General features: G+C 41.8%; 1 protein-coding gene across 2 annotated transcripts in view; it reads left to right on the top strand.

Moving 5' to 3' along the window:
* Nucleotides 1-22,042, top strand: part of parvaa (parvin, alpha a) — a 76,125-nt gene extending 54,083 nt beyond the window's left edge. For both annotated transcript variants that reach the window (XM_060928316.1, XM_060928317.1), the window contains exons 7-13: nucleotides 399-457; nucleotides 2,890-2,909; nucleotides 5,795-5,856; nucleotides 5,942-6,010; nucleotides 8,679-8,780; nucleotides 15,035-15,107; nucleotides 21,406-22,042. In XM_060928316.1, the coding sequence (XP_060784299.1) occupies nucleotides 399-457; nucleotides 2,890-2,909; nucleotides 5,795-5,856; nucleotides 5,942-6,010; nucleotides 8,679-8,780; nucleotides 15,035-15,107; nucleotides 21,406-21,482 (462 nt within the window). In that variant the 3' untranslated portion in view covers nucleotides 21,483-22,042. The remainder of the gene's footprint in view (nucleotides 1-398; nucleotides 458-2,889; nucleotides 2,910-5,794; nucleotides 5,857-5,941; nucleotides 6,011-8,678; nucleotides 8,781-15,034; nucleotides 15,108-21,405) is intronic.
* The last annotated feature ends 245 nt before the right edge of the window (nucleotides 22,043-22,287 follow it).

The raw sequence follows: 22,287 nt of genomic DNA on the forward strand, positions 1-22,287 counted from the left end.
TCCCCCTCCCGCCCACGCCCGCAATTAGCTTTCAAAATTTGTCCCGCACCGCACTACTTTGCGTCGGGTCCCGCGGGACTCCCGCGGGAGTGCAGGGCTCTAGATGTGACCTCAGAGCGCAGAATGTGCCCCTGACCTTCATTTCTCATCCGTTGGAGTAAATTATCTCGACACTGATCGTGTACTTCAGTAACTGAACACAGGTTTGAGACTGTTGGTTCGAGAGCGTTCAGCAACCTCGGTGTGTTTTATTATTCGGTTTTAATCTTTAATTCTGCTCGAGTGAGTGTGTGTTGTTCAGAAGGCGAGACATTTATGAGATGGTCCAGATGTTTCCCGTCTAACTGTGTCTCAGTGTTTCATTCAGGAGTGTGTGTGTGTGTTTTCCTGACTGTCAGAAACGGGAGGGAATCCTGCAGTCTCGTCAGGTTCAAGAAGAAATCACAGGCAACACTGAGTGAGTTCTTCAGCTTCTCTGTGTTCTTGTTCTTTCGCTCATGTACAGTTTAAAGCCATCTGTCTAAATCCCTGGGGAGTTTATACACACACTAATTGTGAAGGAGAGTCTAAATTATGACTGAGTGAGTGAGTTACGCTGACGGCGTGTCAGTGTGAGTGACATTAAATAAAGAATAAAACCCTCAGGTTTGTGCTGCTACGGGAAAATAATCAACAACAGGGAGGTGTGATGCGACCCGATGCACAGCGGGGTCAGTGTTACTGCTCCTCCAGCTGATTATTTTCCAATAACAGCACATTTTTGTGTGTTGTGGGTTTTTTTTTTTCCTTCTTGAAATTATTATTCCTCTTCTTGGTTACCGCAGCAATCTGTGTTTAAAGTGCATATCACGGGAGCAAGATCAATGTACTGTAATTCTCCTGTTTTATATTAAACTTTGGTCAAATATCGGTCACATTTTGTGCAATTTTTTTTTTACCTTGCACAAGACCAGAAAAATTCAGCTGAAATCAAGCCATTTGAGGCGAATTGGTCCGCCTCTGAAAAAACTTGGCGTTTGGATTTCCCGGGAAACATTGATTTTCATGACGTCACGTGCGGGACGCCTCCTTCTGAATCCTACGTCAGCGCTGGTTTGTTTATGAGAAAACGACCTGGTGGTTTTCCGCAAATTTCTTCAACGTTATCACGTAATTATTAAAATGGTTAACAGATGTATCGTAGGAGGGTGTAGCAACACCAATCTTGATGGGATTAGTACTCATCGTTTCCCAAAAGACCGGACAATGAGAGAGAAATGGGAGCGCTTGGTCTACACAGGCTGTGCACTGAAACCATGCAAAGCTCGCGCAGCCTGCTGGCGCTTCCACAGGTGACGTCACGAATCTGGCTCCAGACTCCCTTGGGATTTTTCCAGACGCGTTTTATTTATTTATTTTATTTTTTTCTGCTGTAGACAGATGGCCTTGTGCAAAATGACCCTTCTGGATGAGTGTGTAAAGGGACATACTTTCATATAATAAAACCACGAATTTGGTCCAGGATATGCACTTTAAACATTGAGACGCTATACTTTTTATCCGTTTAGAGTTACATTTAATGTTGGGGAATGTCAGTGAAATAAGTTATCTCCTGTTATCACTTGCAGCTGGTGTGTGTGTGTGTGTGTGTGTGTGTCTTTTTCTCTCTCCCCTTCCCTCCCTCCCTGTTTCTCTGTCTTTTCTCCCTCTCATCCTCTATTGTCTTCCTCTCTTCTCTCTCTATCTTCCTCTCTTCTCTTTTCTCTCTCCCTCTTTCTCTTCCCCTCTTTTCTCTCTCTCTCTCTCTCTCTCTCCTCTGTCTGTCTCTCTCTCCCTCTTTTTATCTGCCCCTCTCTTTTCTCTCTCTCTTCTGTCTCTCTCTTCTATCTGTCTCCCTCTTTTTCTCTTCCTCTCTCTTTTCTCTCTCCTTCTTTCTCTCCCTCTTTTTTCCTCTCAAAGTTAATAAGACAAAATGCAGCTTGTCAGATTACTGTTACTTTATCAAGAAACATACTGTATACAGGTAGTCGTCGACTTACGACCTATGCGACTTACGACCGATCGACTTTAGGACCATCTGGTTATGACTGGCAAGTGTTTCCCAGCTGAGCTAGCTGAGCATACGACAGTTTCCGCCCCAGCTCCCGGCAGCGCCTCTCGCAGTATTGCCAGATACTGCTGACGTTTTCCAGCCCAAAATATGTTCAAAACCCGCCAAAATGCACTTGAAACCGCCCAATCTGGCAACACTGGCCTCTCGCCGCATACAGCAGTTTCCGCCCCAGCTCCAGACACATACGCAGTCTTTCTCGCGCACTCCGTCATACAGTCTCCGCTCCAGGCACATGCGCAGTCTCTCTCGCACTCCCTCGCGCACTCCGTCATACAGTTTCCGCCCCAGCTCCTGGTTTATGAAACGAGCAAATCCTCCCGCCAGCCTGAGCGCTGCAACAGCTGATATGACATAGACGACCCACAGCCGAGCAGCAGTGATGCCAGCGGTCACTAAATTTTGTATTTTGCTATGTTTTACATTTGTATTTTGGTATGTTTCAAACTAAAATGCTTTCTATTTTTCACACCTGTATTTCGTATTTTTTTGTTTTGCACATATTAAACGAATTGTACTGTACGCAGTGTAGTATGCAGTGTTTGACTTAAACCAAATAATGAGCCAAGGTAATGAAATAAGAAAATGTTGATAAAATAAGACTTTAAGATGATTACAATATCATTACACATCACAATATACTTGTGTTCATTTAACATAGGCCGACTTACGACCAGATCGGTTTACGACCGGTCAGTCGTAACCAAACGCAGTCGTAAGTCAATGACTACCTGTAGTATATTTTAGATTTTTGTGCTTTTTGTGATTGTTTTTTTTTTCTTTCTTTTGCTTTTTTACAGGGCTTTATCCGGCAGACACGGTATGTGTGTTTTGTTTGTTTGTTTTAACATGAACTTGTTTCACAAATTTAATGTATTTTTGCATTGTGCCTTTCCTGTAAGTAGATGAAGTGTTGCAGTGCCGTTCTACTGATACTCAAGATTTCAGTATCATTTGATATAAACACACATCTGATACGGTTTTCGTTAAAAACTACTGAGCATTAAACGGGCAATAAGATGAAAAACTCACTTGTTCATTGCTTGTGCACAAACATTTGGGTATGTGGAGCCAACCAACACAGAAACTCTGAAATAAAACACCCAGTCCGTTTCTTTTGTTCTGACTGTTTCAGAAAACATGAGCTTCAACCGGCCGTTCAGATTCGGCTCCACTTTCTATGTCACAAGAGGAGCTCATTAGAATGATCCCGCCCCCTCATCTGAATATCTCCACTCACAGTTTGAGAACTGCCTTTGTGAATAAATTATTCATGAAGAAAGTGCTACCTGATTGGCTGGTGTCAGGGGGGTGGGGCGAGCAATGGCTCATTATCATTTAAAGGAACAGACCGTTCCTCAAATCTGTCGTTTTGATCAGAGTGAGGAGGAGCTGTGGGGTTTTATCCTCGTCGTATTTTGACCAAAGCATGTCACATGGTCATGAGCTTTGGGTAATGACCGAAAGAACAAGATCGCGGATACAAGCGGCAGAAATGAGTTTCTTTCGCAGGGTGGCTGGGCGCTCCCTTAGAGATAGGGTGAGAAGCACAGTCACTCGGGAGGAGCTCGGAGTAGAGCCGCTGCTCCTCCACATCGAGAGGAATCAGCTGAGGTGGCTCGGGCATCTTTTTCGGATGCCTCCTGGACGCCTCCCTGGGGAGGTGTTCCAGGCATGTCCCCCCGGGAGGAGGCCCCGGGGAAGACCCAGGACACGTTGGAGGGACTATGTCTCTCGGCTGGCCAGGGAACACCTCGGTGTTCTTCCCGAGGAGCTGGCCGAGGTGTCTGGGGAGAGGGAAGTTTGGGCTTCCATGCTTAGACTGCTGCCTCTGCGACCCGGTCCCGGATAAAGCGGAAGAAGACGAGACTCCGACTCCGGGAGCAAGCCGGAGCGCGCTGCTTAATTTGAGGGGGAGCAAGCCGGAGTGCGCTCCAGCGCTCGAAACTAACGGTGTCCCGATGTCCCGGGGACCATAAAAAATGTCATCGGGACACAAAATTATTATATCTGGGACAATCCCGGGACAATGGAAAAAAATAGATCTAGAAAAAAAGTTCGACATTAATATTATTTACAAAGCCGTAACACATACGTAGACATTCACCTAATTTGTTAATTTTAAAACGTTAACAGCGAAAAATACATAGTAGCTACACTTTCGATGCACCTGCATCCGTAGGCTACAGAGCAGCGCATTCTGTTCTAGAATCTTCGGCCGCATTATATGGACTTGGAATGGAATTGCTACCGCACACGCTGCGCCGACTCTTGCCAGAACAAAAATGCTGAAGTGGTTGAAGCGGACCGACCGCGGGGAAGAAACTGAAAGCCCAGACATAACGTCTCCGGGACCTTCAGGATCCAAAGTGTCATCGCCTGGTCTGCAGGCAACGCGAGCAACTGAATGAACTGAATGAACACTGTTAGACACGTTATAAAATACAACAGGAATGATGTGGATGATATTGACGGAAGATACCGTTCAACAGAATAAGTGAGTTTTTTTGGTGTCTTTCTAGTTCAGAAAGTTTAGTCAGTCAGCAGCACAACTAGGCTCGGACCTGCCACTATGCTGATGTTGCTAATATTTGCACCCACGTTTCGGCAGCGAAAGTTCGTAAAATGGATAACGGAAAGTTCATAAAAATGGATAACGGAAAGTTCATAAAAATGGATAACGGAAAGTTCATAAAAATGGATAACGGAAAGTTCATAAAATGGATAACGGAAAGTTCATAAAAATGGATAACGGAACGTTCATAAAAATGGATAACGATCTCATCTCATTATCTGCAGCTGCTTTATCCTGTCCTACAGGGTCGCAGGCAAGCTGGAGCCTATCCCAGCTGACTACGGGCGAAAGGCGGGGTACACCCTGGACAAGTCGCCAGGTCATCACAGGGCTATGGATAACGGTAATGGTGAAAATTATAAGTTGGCCTTATAAGTGCCCACAGATATTCAAGGTATAAGTAGATGAAATGAACATAAAAGGGGTCTTATTTTCAACTAAAGTGTACTGCAGATGTAGGGAGTTGAAACATTTTCTGAATGAGCTAGTTGGCCCCTTTAAATAAACGGGTATCTATTATCAGTATCAGTGAGATCGCCAAAGTTTAATAAACTGAAAATGCAATAACTAATTTTGAAGTAGATGATGTATAGGACATGTGTCGCTTGTGTCTTGTGACTTATTGTAAAAATGATATAAAGGGTTCAAAATCGCATAGTTACAAATATAATAGTAACTTCATATGATAATATTAACCACTGGTTATTTCAGAGAGGAAAAAAATGGGGACACTATTGCTTCCATTCGGGACAATACAACACAGAATTCGGGACCACTGGGGGACACAAAGAAAAAAAGTTCATTTCGAGCCCTGGTGCGCTCCGGCAGCTATTTACACTGGATCCGGTGTAAATAGCTGCCAGATCATAATTACAGTAAAGGAAAAACTTGAGACTGAAAGGTTTTAACAGTCATCCAAATGACTGAACGTAAACATTGCTACAGTAACATACTAGCTACCATGTTGTTGACATTAGCTAGCTTGACCTTCAAAATGGCGGACATCGGGGCGTCACGTGACCCTGTGACGTCAGGTGAAATACCTCAATAGCAGGTAAACATGAAATAAGCAGTATAAACAAACTAGCAGCTGTTAAGAGTTTTGTCAACTGTGCTTTCTCTCTCCGCAGAACGTGACGCGTTCGACACCTTGTTCGATCACGCACCTGACAAACTGAGCGTGGTGAAGAAGGTAACGTATCACAGACGTGCGTTTTACAAACCGATTCCCAGAAACGGATCCTGATTTCACTGAAACCGTGCTGATCTCTGTTCAGACGCTCATCACGTTCGTCAACAAACACCTCAACAAGCTGAACCTGGAGGTGGCCGAGCTGGACACGCAGGTACCGAGCTCTCTCACACACATGGCTCACGATTTCAGTATTCAGCGTTTTATACCAATCGCTGTTGCACTGATTCGTTCATTTTAGTGAGTCATTCAAAACAACTCGGTCATGAACAACATACAAGGATTGAGGATTGGACATTTGGACATCGCAATTAGATTTGTGTAATTAAATATTAAGCAGTGAATGTGTGTGTGACGCTGTCCTTAATGACATACCACAGATCGATACTTTTATTAACTCGTCTGTCCATAAGGCTGATGATCTGTTCCCGTGGCGTGGCATCCGTCGTCCACGATTCAGTTAAATCGTATCTTGTCCGTCAGTTCTCCGCGGATTTCCTTTCCGATTGTTTTGTTTGAAAGAACTCATCACACCGCACACAACTTGGTCGTTGTTTTGTCAAATGTTTTGCTAACGAGTTAGTAATTAGGCCAAATTAACACATTTTCCAGGCGTCTGACTTGAATTTTTTTTTCTCCTCTCTCATTTCTCATCCGATTTCAGTTCTGATTGATGTTTTGGGTCGATCTTCCCTCGAGGAACAAAATTTGGTTGGTTGGTTTTTTATTTTCCTGTTGTAAACAATTTGTTTACTTTCCGTTAAATCGTGTCTCCTCCCTCCTTCAGTTCTTCTGCACAAAACTTGGTCGTTGCGTTGTCATTTTTTGCTAACAAATTAGTAATTAGGTCGACTTCACGTGTTTTCTTCTGACTAGAGTTGTATCTCCTCTCTCATTTATGATGTGAATTCAGTTCTGATCAGTGTTTTGGGTCGATCTTCCATCGAGGAACAAAATTTAGGAAATCCTTTGTTGATTTTCCTGTTGGAAACAATTAGTCGTGGAGGTTGGTCCTCTCTCATATCGTCACATTTCAGTTTTGTGTGATGTTTTGGTCATCATGGTTGTTTTGATGGCAGGCCAGATGAGCGACTACGTCCTTGACGTTCTGGTTTTATTACTAATGAGTAGAATTTGTTCTACAGCAGGGCTTTTCAAAGTGTGGGGCGCGCCCCCCCCGGGGGGTGCCAGAGTTCTTCGGGGGGGGGCGCAACGTGAGGAAACGTAAGCTAGAATAAGTTACTATTGCGGACATTTAGCGAACTTCAGCTAGCCTTTGCCAGAGACAAAATGGATCGATTTTTAGTACCTAAAGCTACAGTGAGTGAGGAGACAGAGTCTGGGCCAAGCAAAAAACCAGACCCTCCAGGATTTCACGATGTCGCGATTCAACCAATCCCCGCGAATTCAGGGCGGTGTTGCAATTATATCCAATCACCGCAACCTTCCCGCAAATTTGACCAGTGGTTGGCATCGTCTTGAGGTGACGTCGACAAACTACCTTCCGCCTTACTTCCGTGTATACGTTCAAGAGAAGCAGCATGCGCGCAGTGTTGCCAGATTGGGCGGTTTTAAGTGCATTTTGGCGGGTTTTGAACATATTTTGGGCTGGAAAACGTCAGCAGTATCTGGCAACACTGCATGTGCGAGTCAGTGTTTATGTAGGCTTAAATTCTGTTACTGAAAGTCTGTTATGTTTACAGTGAAGGACTGTGTGCACTTTACATTATTTTTTTACTTAATACAAGAAATTAATGGGTGCCAAAATTTTTGCCAAAATGGTATTTTATTTTCCATTGTTTAGGCAGCTTCAGCATCATACTGTGAGATTCTGTTCAAATTGTTTTTTTCTTCTATGAAGCCTGAGCCATTTATTTTATTAGTTTATAATTATTGTTTAATTTAGTCTTCAGGAGAGACTGCCTGCACACAGGACTAGTATTAATAGTGTTTTTTTTTCTTACATGAAAGCTGAGGCATTTATATTATATTTTAAGGTAACTTCATGTTGTGCTGTGAGGTTCTATGCACTTTAACTTTTGAACCAACAGGAGCATTTGGATAAGTAAAGCCTATTTTTCTGCATTTTTGTAGTCCTGGTAATCTTTTATATTGGTAAAGTTGTTTATAGGACCATTTCTCAGTCTCTTTGTTTTTTAAATCAATAGTTTTTCAGTAATAACTTAATATTTAACATATCACTCAATTTTAATCACAAAAAGAGAAAATCGCAGCAATTTCTCGCAACTTTCACTTCCTCCCGCAATGTAATCGCAACAAAAACCTAAAAAACACCGCAACTTTCATCGCAATTTTTTTTTTGGAAAACCCCCGCAACATCAGACATTTTAGCCCGCAACAATCACAAAAAAGGCCCGCGAAATCCTGGGGGACTGAAAAAAGAAGGAAGTATGACCACGATTATTTAAAGTTTGGATTTTCATGGACTGGATCTGAAGATGCTCCACTGCCACAGTGTGTTGTCTGCCAAGAGGTGCTAGCTAACGATGCTATGAGATGTTTAAAATGTGTAAAACAAGATTTTTTTTTTTTTTTTTTAAAAGCACAGATGTTTAAAATGTGTCAAAAAAGATGTTTGAAAAAGCACGGATGTTTAAAATGTGTAAAAGAAAAAAAATAAAAATGTGTACAACAACCATTTTTTTTTAAATACGAATGGAACATTAAGTATAGCAACAACAAAAATTGTAAGGGGGGGGGCGCTGTTGTTTATTTGCTCTCTGAGGGGGGGCTGACTCTCCCACACTTTGAAAACCCCTGGTCTACAGTAATGTAACGTGTGTGTGTGTGTGTGTGTTCAGTTTGCAGACGGAGTGTACCTGGTGCTCCTGATGGGACTCCTGGAAGGATACTTCGTGCCACTCTACAATTTCTTCCTCACCCCTGAAAACTTTGAGCAAAAGGTGTGAATTTGTGTAATTTGGATTTAAAATTTCAGCGTCCAGACCGCTTTTTTTTTTTTAAACATTTGTTTATTCCAAATAAGTTGGAAATATTCCCCAGAGAAAGCCCTTTTTTCATCAACCACCACTTTGCAGAACAAACGAGAAATTAAGGCTTTATTCAGTTTGTTACTTTAGAGGCAGTGATCCTCTTTATCAATATCGATGCAAACAAATTCATTTGTAATTCATTTGTAATTCATTTGCAGGAGCTTCGACACAAGAAATGGGGTGTTCACCAAATTCCAGCTAGTTAGGAAACAATTTCCTTTTCTACATTTCCCTTTGGATTTTGTGTAAATTTACATTTCAGAATGTAAGTACATTAAGTACATTTTAAGAACATTAACATTTAATCCCGAACCATTGGCTCCAAATCGAATAATGAGTGACTGTGATTTTTATTATATATTCTGTAGCCGCTTATCCTGTGCAGGGTCGCAGGCAAGCTGGAGCCTATCCCAGCTGACTACGGGCGAAAGGCGGGGTACACCCTGGACAAGTCGCCAGGTCATCACAGGGCTGACACATAGACACAGACAACCATTCACACTCACACTCACACCTACGGTCAATTTAGAGTCACCAGTTAACCTAACCTGCATGTCTTTGGACTGTGGAGGAAACCGGAGCACCCGGAGGAAACCCACGCGGACACAGGGAGAACATGCAAACTCCGCACAGAAAGGCCCTTGCCGGCCCCGGGGCTCAAACCCGGACCTTCTTGCTGTGAGGCGACAGCGCTAACCACTACACCACCGTGCCGCCTGGTGTGATATATATATATATATATATATTTTTTTTTTTTTTTTAATTTATTAATGAGTCCAGTCTTGTGTCATCAATACATCTTCCAGGTGGTTGAAAAATGCCACCTGACCTACAATTCTGACCTGGAACGTATACATTAAACAGTCAAGTTTAAATTATTTATTTCGGTAGCACACGTTTACTGAGAATGTTGCAAAACTGAGGTAGTTCATATTAATGACATGGAAAAAAGCACTCTTTAAAAAAAATATATGTATGTATGTATGTTAGACCTTAAGGCTAATAAGACCAGCTATTCCGTTAGGACAAAAGTAGACGAAGCGTGTGTGTGTGTGTGTAGTAACTGATGTGCTGCAGTGGCTGAGCTGCGTTATTGGAAGATGTTTTTCAAAGGTGATCTTTCAAAGTTCACTTGTCATTTTGTCATTGTTGGTGCTCTGTGACGAGAGCTTTGCCTTATATGCAAGGATGAGAATTTTCTGCCGATCGGCGGATTTCTGACTTTTTCAGACCAAAATGATCGTTTTTGAGATCGATGTAAATCCGTTGAGAAATTTTCAGGGGTGTATGGTTAACGATCCGTGGTCACTTTATAACGTCTTGATTCTTGGTGGGCTCCAGGTTAACACGCTCGAGTCTTTTGACATGTCGTAATTAACATTCACTTTTGCAACAACGTTCAACTTATTTGCGGTAGAATTTTCGGGAAATCCCATCACGTGCAGTGTATAAACACAAGCACGCATGCTCTCCACACTGGCTTGCAGTCGCCGTTCACCGACCGTACACGCTGTTTGACGATACACATTGGTAACATCGGAAAGACACGTATTCAGGCGGGATATTTTAGCATATCGACAATGGCAAAAGTCCTAGATAAGAAAGAAGAGGATCGAGTGAGGGAGACTGATAAAGGTGCAGGAATAAAGAACTGTTTTCGATGGGCTTGGTTAGAAAGAGCACTGAATGTCGAGATCGACAAGCAGACTGTCACATACGGAAAATAGACGTCCCAGGAAAAGTACTTTGCTCGTTGTGTTCTGACATGATAAACTACGCTAGTAGAGGGGCAAGGACTATTGAACTTCACATATACACCAAAAAACACAAAGGGAGGTCGAGAATTATTTTGCCTGTTCAATGATTCATTATATTATTTATAATGTATATCGCACAAATCAATGCCATGGTGTGTGTGTAGTCATATAAGTGTGTATCTTTTATAAATGGGGTTAGCTTATCTAATGTAGCATGTTGGGGAGAATCATAGTATCGTATCTATATTTCTGATAAAATTTTAGGTATGACATCATGTATAACTCTCCTACTTATTGCTCATTTCATAGGGGGATGGGGGGGAATTGCTGGCATGTGCCGCGCAGGAGCGTCTGCCCAAATTTTTTCGGCCGAGATGAACTTATAGTTTTTGATTTTAAAAAATTTTCCAATCTGTAATGCCCATTGTACATGCCTGTCCTTTAATTCAAAATCACCATCTTGATCTTCAGATTGACCGTATGGTATCTGTATTACATTACACAACATCCTGTCCAGATAAAACCTCGTTATTACACACAGCAGTTGAAAGGGAAGTGATAAGTGATGTTGAATGTTGCCTGCTTAATATGCAAGACCTCCTGCTACCATGATAACATCAGAAGAAAGCTTCAGAGAATTATATGACGGAACTTTTTTCTGGTTTGCACTTCATTGTAAAGGATTAGAGTATTCAAAGACATGAATAGCAAAAATGCAGAAATATAATACTGTAGAGCTCGTTTATATTAAAAGGTGAATTGATTTTTTTTTTTTTAAATCAAATGTGAATTGATTAAAAACAAGTCTCTTGTACCATATTAATCATTTTCACCTGGTAGTCCACCAAGAAGGGGAATTTATTTCCAAATACATTGCAGCTTTTTGCTGATAAAATTAATGGTTTTGGGGTAAAAAAAAAAAATAGCCAAAAATCATTAGCTCCCGCCCCCTGGGCCCCCACCGGTGCTCTGCCCCTGGGCCCCGCTGGGTGCCTGCGGCCCCCAAACCCCCGGCTTTTTTCAGGCTTTTTAAATATTTTTCATTCTCATCCCTGAACATGGAGTGCTGTAGGAGTGGCTAAATGTAAATCAGCTGTGCCGCGAACATGCTCGGTAATTAACAGCTAATCGGCATTTATTAAGATGTTTATGTCAGGACAAAGAAAATGAGCGTTCCTGAAGCTTTTGTAAATCTGGAGGAAATTGTTAGTGTGTTTTTGATCAACCAGAGCATCAATATGAAAAGCCGACAATGAGCATCGGTTAAGAAGCCTGTGTTTTTAAATCCTGCACATATTAAAGCGTGAGGATGTGCAGCGTTGAGGCTCTCTCTCTCTCTCTCTCTCTCTCTCGGGGGGCAGGGTGCTGTCGTAAGGCCCAGTCGAGTGGCAGCGTGTCCGGGTTTACGTCCAACACACCGGGCCAAGTGGGCACCGAGCAGCAGCACGGCTGTAATCTGCTTCTGCACAGGAAATGGAAGAGTGACACGGAGATTAGCATCCAGCTGGAGATGGAGAGAATGTGAGACAGCTGGAGTGTGTGTGTGTGTGTGTTTTAAAGGACAAATCAAGAGAATAATAGAATAGACATAATCAAGCCGACAAAGACACAGTGCATTTGCAAGGAAAAAAAAAACCCTCACTAATTCACCTTCAGTGTCCTGTCATGCACTAATTACTGTCCGCGTTTAGAGGCCGCTGTGTTGTAGAATTTCGAGGACAGAACATAGTGAGCATTTGTGCAAGTTTCTGACACAAGGCTTGTTGTCTCTTGGCTTCATCTTGACCTGACAGGATGGAAAGGGGGGAAAAAAAAACTCACTTGAAGACTGTGCTTTTCTTAAAAAAACAAAAAAAAAGTTATCTTTGGAAGCCGTGCTGCGAGGCTTTAAAGCTAGACGGCCTTTCGATTTCATAAAATCGGTGAAATTTAGTTCCATCTGAAATGTGCTCATTGTGACGCATGTTTATTTCTGTAATATCTCAAATATCAGGCCGTTCTGTTCTGTGGCTGGGGAGTTATTTAATTTGCTTCGAAGCAAGCGATTTCAAGCAGACAGAGGAAGTCCGCGTGTGTGTGCGCAGGTTTCCCTTTGAGCGTGCACTGACAGTTCCATCATTCTGTTGCTAAACGAACAGCTGATCACACCGAGGTGCTCGCTGACCGCCGATATTTATTAGTTTGGTCCCGCGTTTCCTTTCCTTCGTGTAGAACGTAACGTCTTTTCTCGCTTTCTTTCCGTTACTGTAGTCGGTCTTTCACGTTTCATTCGCACACTCACGTCCTCCATTTTTCTCTCCTGGTTCAAATTTGTATCCCACAATGCCTTGCGTGAACAGGAAAACCCACCACGTGATGTAATGCATGGCGTAGTATCTTGTATCGAGTCATGGTGAAGCAGGAAAAAATAGCGGAGAATTTACGGCCACGTGGCTCTAAATTAATTAATTGTTCTGTTTAAATAAACTAATAAAATTGAAAGTCTGTGAATCGAATTCGGTAGCTTTCGGTCCACTAAACAAAAATAATTGGGTGTCGGGGGAAAATTCTTTTTATCACCTATACTTGAAAAATCTGAAAGGCGGTCTACCTTTAAAGGGGAACAGAGGGCAATATATAGAGTAAATATAACAATAAAACGCACATTAACGAACCTTATTCAAGACTTACAAAAGTTTTTTGTTCTAAGGTTGGAAAGTTATAGTGTTTTGAAAGTAGCTCGAGCAAACTATTTCCACAGTTTGAACAGCCCGCCATGATATTAATTTTATCCAATCAGAATGCACGTTCATTTTCTCTGCGTAACACTCATGACGTATGTATGTGCCCAGTTGTGTTGGCTCATTGAGGTTGGGACTAGCACGTGTGAAATACCCGTTTCCGCCTCTTGCGACGATTTCGCAAGTCCACGGGTGGCGCCTATCTCATTGCAGCAAATAAATTCTGCTGGACTTGTGAGCAACTCCACGTTACATTTTCCGCACGAGCACCACGCCGTGTCACCTGCACGCAGACGCTCTGCCCCACGCTCGCCACGCCCATGGTCAGCATCAGTCTCATCCTCGCCGTCATCCGAGCTTTCTTCTCTTATTTCATCACCGGAGTCGAGAGTACCTCTCCTAGGTTCAAACCGGTACCCTTCTAAGCCATAGCCTGCTTGCAGTGTGTCTTGCGGGATCTCTTCGTATGATTCGACAGAGCTGTCGCTTTCACTTGATGCGCCCGACGCCATGATTACACGCTTATCTCCTCTATTTCGGAGAGTTCCACTAGTGCAGTGGGTAGCGCTGACGTCACGGTCTTTTAAAAATGGCGACTCTTGTGCGGTTCAGCGTATAAAGTATTATATTTACAATTACCAAGATATTTCGTTGTTTTCTAGTATATAAATTTGATAGAATACTTAAGAATACGTTACTTTATCACATCAGCAACTGTATATATTATATTTGGTACCCCTTTAAGGTAAAAATGTCATGGGTCATCGATGAAAATTATACATTTTGGTGGCGATGCCTGGCGAACACTTGATGTTCTTTTGAGGAGACCTGACGTTTTTCTGAAGAGGCATGCTCGAGGGTTTTGTACGCATCAGTGTCCAGCAGGAGAATGATCACCAATGCCTTGCTCAATACATTTTCAACAACGCATGACATCAGCACCAACCAATCACAAATGCATCGTCTAACCGTCGCCAAACATTCGCTGAGTATTCATGAACCCTTCGCTCAACCAGTTACAGACCTCGGCGAAGGATTGCCAAATGTGCTTTTCAAGATTCGGCGAAGGTTAGGCGATGCCGACCTGCCGTGTCACCGAGGTCCCTGTGAGCATCGAGGACATGGATTTGAGACAAATGCGTCTCAAGAGGCTTGATGAAGGTTCCCTGAGCTTCAGGAAGTTTTCCCCGACCCATCTGCGAGTTTTCGCCACTTGGTTTGCTGACGAAAACATTGCCACCAAATTTCAGTGAAAATTTTCAGAATGTTTTTGGCCAGTCACGAGGCAGAGACGCACCAAACAACAACTCATGAAGCTCGGAGAACATTCATTGTGCATCGCACGATTGGTGGCAATGCTACCGATTTGATTGATTTTTTTTTTTTTCATCGCCAAGTATTCGCAAATTAAACCCATCGTGCGCTGTCATGTGAGCAGGGCCTAAGATAACTAAATTAACCCAAATAATATTTTTCTGACCAACCCTCTTGGTATTTTGACATTGTCTAATCAGGCACCCTTTGCAAAAAGTTTGTACACCCCAATCTAGAATCTCAGTAGTGTGGATGGAGTATGGAGCAGTCGCTCAAACTGTGAAGGGTCCAGTCTCGCCGACTTACAACAGCAGATATGGAGGTTTTTTTTACGGAATCTGTGAACCGCTCTTGTGCTGTTTCTCTTTTCCAGGTCCATAACGTGTCCTTCGCCTTTGAGCTGATGCAGGACGGCGGCCTGGAGAGACCAAAACCCAGGACAGAGGGTAAACACAGTCCTCGCATTCAATTTAGAAATGCGTCCCAAACATGTACCCTTCGTAAATACTATCCGGAATTATTGCCACCCTTCAAGAAAAGGAGAGTGTCATGTGTGAGATTTTGAGCTTAAAGTGCCATTCCACCATTGGATGTATTCTTTGGCATAAAATACAATATATTTTATGACAACATGACTAGACAGAGAAATCTTTTAGCTTCAAAATGATATATCAAACATAATTTTTTGACAACGACAAGTATATTAATTTTGCGACCGAAGTCACCTACCCTTTTAATTTCCGTGCGGTAGTGAAACGTGATGTCATCGGCAGGTTCCCCTTCTTGTGTACCACGTGTCGGTCTATTTTTAGACCAGGAAACCCCCAAAGTGAGAGAGTCATTTCTCCTCGTATATGGGGGCCAAAAAAATAGCGAAAAATTTTGAGTTAATCTTTCAGTTAGCTAGATTTATTGGTATTATTTTTATCGCGTTCTATCCGCCATTGCTGATAATATGTGCCACGTCACATGTCACGTGGTACACAAGAAGGGGAACCTGCCGATGACATCACGCGCGGAAATTAAAAGGGTAGGTGACTTTGGTCGCAAAATTAATATACTTGTCGTTGTCAAAAAATTATGTTTGATATATCATTTTGAAGCTAAAAGATTTCTCTATCTAGTGATACCATTTATATACGTTGTCAAAATATATTGTATTTTATGCCAAAGAATACATCCAATGGTGGAATGGCACTTTAAACACAGGAAAGAACCTATTGCGTATAAAAGAAAAATATCCAGAGCCATGTTTGTTTTTGAACATTTTGACACTTTTTTTTTTTTTTTCCCCTCCTCCCCCGAAACTTCCCAGAGTCTCATCATGTAATGTCGAACATTATTAGAGACTTTAAGGCTTGTGGTTCACTTCTCCATACGGAACTTTTTTTTTTTTTTTTTGAAACTCGTTTATAGTCTGAGGTTTGTTCAGACTCTTCAGTTTGGAGTACAACTTTTCAACATGGTCTCAATCTGGAGACTAAAATGTTAGTCAATAGAGATCTTGCAGTCACGTGACCGGAAAGTACACAACCGCCATCTTGTCGGTAAAAAACACAGCTGAATACTGCTGCACTCGTGTACAGAATGGATCAATTTCAACCGACGGACTACACGACTCATTTTTCTAATGAACAGATAACTAGATATATGTCTAAAATAAACGATCTACAGATTTGTGACCCTTATGGCTTTCCGGACGGAGTTTTCACGACCGGATTTTGAACTGCCAGCGGAATACCCGGACGTGTATAATTACCTCATTAACTTTCCCTCGCTGTTCAGTGGTGAAGCACTGCGTGCTTATAAATCTCTGGACAGTTATCTTTACAGAAATTCAGGATTTGTCAGCGACTCAGATGTGGCATCTTGTAAACAAGAAAATGATCCTCACTGGATGGGTAAGTCACTTAAGTATTGAGTACAGCACTGACCAGCCGATTATAGAATAATGTAATTCCAAATCGTCCGTCTTGTTTACACGGATCTGGCGTTGGAGAGGTAGAGGCTTGGCAGTGGAGGTTTGAGTAGCTGTTTTCTGAGCTTAGTCAACAGGCCGGCTCTGCAGCCTCGCTTCTGCTTCGGCTCCCGGCGCCGCCTCCTTCCCTTTGCTTCCGATAACAATCCACGGAGACCCCGCTGGTCTCGCTATCTGGTCTCGTCCGGAATGTTTTTTTTTTTTTTTTTTTTCTCTCGTCCGGAATGTTGTGCATGCGATGGAAATCGCTACAAACCGTCATTTTCTGCTGGAAACCAATGTCCAGTAAGTCCATACGGTTGTAGTGGATATTGAAGTCCGGTACAGACGAACAACACGCAAAAATACACACAAAAAACATAAAAAACGTGCACAGGTAGGGAGAGCTTGTAGCCGCAGCCGTTGTAGTAGAATTGTATATAGTAGGGTTTTCCAGAAGAAAAGGTAGAAGTAAAAGCAGAAGTAGAAGGCGGAATATGGCGTTTGACCGACACGATGGCGTCTGTCACAATCTGGATCGGCTGTGACGTCACATGCAAGATCTCTATGGGGGGAAAAACAGATTTTGTATCCAGAACCTGTTTTACGATGTCGCCATCACGAGGTGTAGGAAGCATTGTTTTAGGTCATTTCATTTTAGTTTTTATTTAACTTTGCCCATCAAAAATCATAAGCAGGTACCGATTACTGTGGCCCCCAAAACAGTACTTGTACGGACTTCTTGTTCGTTCATCCAAACAGGGTCAAGGTCACAGCAAGGTCAAATGTCTCTAAAGTAGTGTTCCTTCCATTACTTTTATATTTTAAAAGTAAACAAATTACTAGCAAGAAGGATTAAACTTCTTGATGGAGGTTGTACTTTTTTTTTTAATACATATAAATTTGCCCTCCTGTATGTTCTTGATCAGTCTACAGACAAATATTAACCTCCTGGCAGAGACAACCAGGTTTTAGAGATTAAATATCCTGATGTGTACACCATCAGAATTTCTGACATGACCATCATATTTTCAAGAGAATGATTTTTGTTGATAGAAAAGTAAGTAGTTTCTCAAATTGTTTGGATTTTTTTTTTTTGCTCCTTCTTTCAAAGGGTGCCAATAATTAAAATTTATAACAACATTTATAAAACCAAGCCTTCAAAAGTTGAGGTGATTATTAATTTGTGCGAGCAGCGCTGGTGCAAATTGTTACTCTCACTCAATCTTCCTACTTTTTGTTGTTGTTGTTCTTCTTCTGCTTATTATTATTATTATCCTAACGTTTTTTAGGACGCTATTTCTCCCTCAGGTTTCAACCAATCATCACCAAATTTCACATGAAGAATACCTCTGGGCTGAATTACGTTGCTATGACTTTTGGTGCTGATCTGGATCACTGATCCGGAATGATCCATACAAAACGGGATTTTTTTCAATCACTTATAACTGTCGATTTTCATGATATTTTTCAGTCAATTTTTATCCCCCGCTGGCCGAAAGGCCCGAGGGGGGGGGGGGGATTATGTCGCGGCGATGTCCGTCCATCCCGGGAAGGGTACTCACCTTTTGAAATCAGCTCCTCTCACAAATATTTGGAGGAATTTCAATAAACTTGGCAAAAGGCATTGTTATATGTCGGTAGTACGCATATTATTTTGTTCAATTGGGTCACATTTTACCAGAGTTCCAGCCCTTGATTAACAACCTTGTACTTTTCACAATTTCATGAAGGTGTGCTCGCCTTCTGACATCAACTCCTCTCACAATTTTTGGACGAATTTTTCGAAGCTTGGCAGAAGGCCTTGTTATATGACGGTAATACGCAGATTGTGGTTTAATTTCGTTTGTGAATTTTTTCCCAGAGTTTTGACCCTTGATTAAATACAGTGGTGCTTGAAAGTTTGTGAACCCTTTAGAATGTTCTATATTTCTGCATAAATATGACCTAAAACAACATCAGATTTTCACACAAGTCCTAAAAGTAGATAAAGAGAATCCAGTTAAACAAATGAGACTAAAATATTATACTTGGTCATTTATTTATTGAGGAAAATGATCCAATATTACATATCTGTGAGTGGCAAAAGTATGTGAACCTCTAGGATTAGCAGTTAATTTGAAGGTGAAATTAGAGTCAGGTGTTTTCAATCAATGGGATGACAATCAGGTGTGAGTGGGCACCCTGTTTTATTTAAAGAACAGGGATCTATCAAAGTCTGATCTTCACAACGCGTGTTTGTGGAAGTGTATCATGGCACGAACAAAGGAGATTTCTGAGGACCTCAGAAAAAGTGTTGTTGATGCTCATCTGGCTGGAAAAGGTTACAAAACCATCTCTAAAGAGTTTGGACTCCACCAATCCACAGTCAGACAGATTGTGTACAAATGGAGGAAATTCAAGACCATTGTTACCCTCCCCAGGAGTGGTCGACCAACAAAGATCACTCCAAGAGCAAGGCATGTAATAGTCGGTGAGGTCACAAAGGACCCCAGGGTAACATCTAAGCAACTGAAGGCCTCTCTCACATTGGCTAATGTTCCTCAGTCCACCATCAGAACACTGAACAACAATGGTGTGCATGGCAGGATTGCAAGGAGAAAGAACATTGCTGCTCGTCTGCAGTTTGCTAAAGATCACGTGGACAAGCCAGAAGGCTATTGGAAAAATGTTTTGTGGACAGATGAGACCAAAATAGAACTTTTTGGTTTAAATGAGCAGTGTTATGTTTGGAGAAAGGAAAACCCTGCATTCCAGCATAAGAACCTTATCCCATCTGTGAAACATGGTGGTGGTAGTATCATGGTTTGGGCCTGTTTTGCTGCATCTGGGCCAGGACGGCTTGCCATCATTGATGGAACAATGAATTCTGAATTATACCAGCGAATTCTAAAGGAAAATGTCAGGACATCTGTCCATGAACTGAATCTCAAGAGAAGGTGGGTCATGCAGCAAGACAATGACCCTAAGCACACAAGTCGTTCTACCAAAGAATGGTTAAAGAAGAATAAAGTTAATGTTTTGGAATGGCCAAGTCAAAGTCCTGACCTTAATCCAATGGAAATGTTGTGGAAGGACCTGAAGTGAGCAGTTCATGTGAGGAAACCCACCAACATCCCAGAGTTGAAGCTGTTCTGTACGGAGGAATGGGCTAAAATTCCTCCAAGCCGGTGTGCAGGACTGATCAACAGTTACCCGAAACGTGCAGTTATTGCTGCACAAGGGGGTCACACCAGATACTGAAAGCAAAGGTTCACATACTTTTGCCACTCACAGATGTATAATATTGGATCATTTTCCTCAATAAATAAATGACCAAGTATTATATTTTTGTCTCGTTTGTTTAACCGGGTTCTCTTTATCTACTTTTAGGACTTGTGTGAAAATCTGATGATGTTTTAATTTAGGTCATATTTATGCAGAAATATAGAAAATTCTAAAGGGTTCACAAACTTTCAAGCACCACTGTAAATTGTACTTTGACAATTTCATGAGGGTGGACGTTCTTCTGAAATCAACTCCTCTCACAATTTGTGGAGGAATTTCACCAAACTTGGTGAAAGGCTTTGTTATATGACCGTTATACACATACTGAAATTTTGTTTAATTTGGGAAGATTTTCCCAGAGTTACGCCCTCGATTATTAACAAACTTGTACTTTGGCAATTTCATCAAGGTGTGCTTGCTTTCTGAAATCAACTTCCCTCACAATTTTTATTATCCTCCGCTGGCTGAAAGGCCCGAATGAGGATTATGTCGTGGCGATCTCTGTCCGTCCCAGGAAGGGTACTCATCTTCTGAAATTACCCCCCTCACAATTTTTTGGAGGAATTTCACGAAACTCGGCAGGATTCTGTGTTATATATCGGTAACACGCTTATTGTAATTTCGTTCAATTCAGTCACATTTTACCAGAGTTATGGTAGAGTTGCCAGCGGGGGATATTGTGCTCTCAGAGCACTCTTGTGGTTGTTTTTTTTTTTTTTTAATTATTTTATTCAGGGCAGCAGGGCGCAACTTTTCCTCGCTAAGCGTCATTCTCTGTCTCTTACCGTTCCGGATCTATAGGGCACGGTGACCAGACGTCCTGGTTTGTAACAGCTAGCGCAAATTACTGTGACTTTAGTCACGGTCTCCATGTAGTTTGTTATTCTGCCTGCTTGGAGTAACTCTAGACAGGAAGCTGGATTAATTCTATACTTGGCTGATACAGAGAGCCTCTGAGCGGGTTTTAACCTCATTACCACCCTGATAGGACACAAACGAACATCATGCACTTGGTATCAGAAGCTAGCAGAAAAAGTGAAGACTATTTTAACAGCACAGCACATTTTAGACATTTTGAGCCACTAACCTGTGCAGATTTGACAGCAGTGATATGAAAGTGAAAGAAATTGACACAAGTGGATTTTTTTTTTTTGTACTGAATAACGAGCAGATGTTCAGGATGTGGATTTCTGACACTATGCCCTACGCACTTATCACTCGAGGTTCACTAAACAGTTCACGCCCACATAGACCACCTTGTGAAAAAATCTGCCTTTTGTAATAAAATAAAATGACATTTTGCAGGCTGAGTGAGTTCTCCTTTTTAGACAGCAAGAAGAAAACTGATAAAAATGAACTACTTTTATTTCTTCTTACACTTTCTACATCTCCTCCTACCTGTATAAACTCTGAACCCCAGAGAAATTTCTTGGTATTTGAAATTTGATTGATTTTATATATTTTTTAAAGTTCTAAACCAGCTCCTGGATTATAACATAATCGTGGTTTTCTCCTCTCAGACATCGTGAACTGTGACCTGAAGTCGACTCTGCGTGTTCTCTACAACCTCTTCACCCGATACAGACACGTGGAGTGACGACGAGACACGCTGACGGACGTTTAGTCTGCGGTTCGCTTCGGGAGAATCAACACTACAGGGGTTTATCGTGGCCGTGTTGTGTTGTACAGTGAGCCGTGCGATTGCAGTACGAACACTGTGTTGCATGTTGCTTTTTTGGGTTTTTCGGGGTTTTTTTTTTTTTCAGTGGGGAATTTGAACATGGCCGATTCTGCAGCAAACTTCTCACACTGCTGTAGCGTTCGCTTGCAGAATCTCTTCAGCGTGTCGGGTTTCTTCTTCACTCCAAGGTGTCTGAAATATAAATATATGTGAGCAGATTTCCTGTGTGATTTAGAAAACAGTGTTGTGTCAGTGTGTGATTTTTAATATGGGAAACATTTCAGGTCCTTTTTATAATTCAAGCTTCAGAGACTATACACACATCAGGTGTGTGTGTGTGCTTTTGTTTGTATAGATGTGGATATTTGTGCAAGCTCATCGAAAAGTCTCTCATCTTCATCAAACTGACTACTGAGATAAACTTTGACTGAATCAGATTTGACTGAATAAATAAACTTGAAATGATTTCATAACCAGTACTGACTTTTTTTTTTTAAATTTCATCCTCTTTTTCATACATTTATTCATTTTCTCCAAGAGAGAGAGACACCAATTCAATAATGTCAAACAAATTGTGATCCGTTTGCTTCTGCAATGTGTCATACAGTACATTATTCACCTCCTCATTCACTAATACAATTATCCAGCCATGGATAACCTAATAGTTAAAGAAGCAGCTTTGGGACTAAAAGGTTGCTGGTTCGATTCCCTAGACTAGCAA

The sequence above is a fragment of the Neoarius graeffei genome, chromosome 8 (assembly GCF_027579695.1).
Source record: "Neoarius graeffei isolate fNeoGra1 chromosome 8, fNeoGra1.pri, whole genome shotgun sequence".
In the NCBI taxonomy this organism is placed as follows: domain Eukaryota; kingdom Metazoa; phylum Chordata; class Actinopteri; order Siluriformes; family Ariidae; genus Neoarius; species Neoarius graeffei.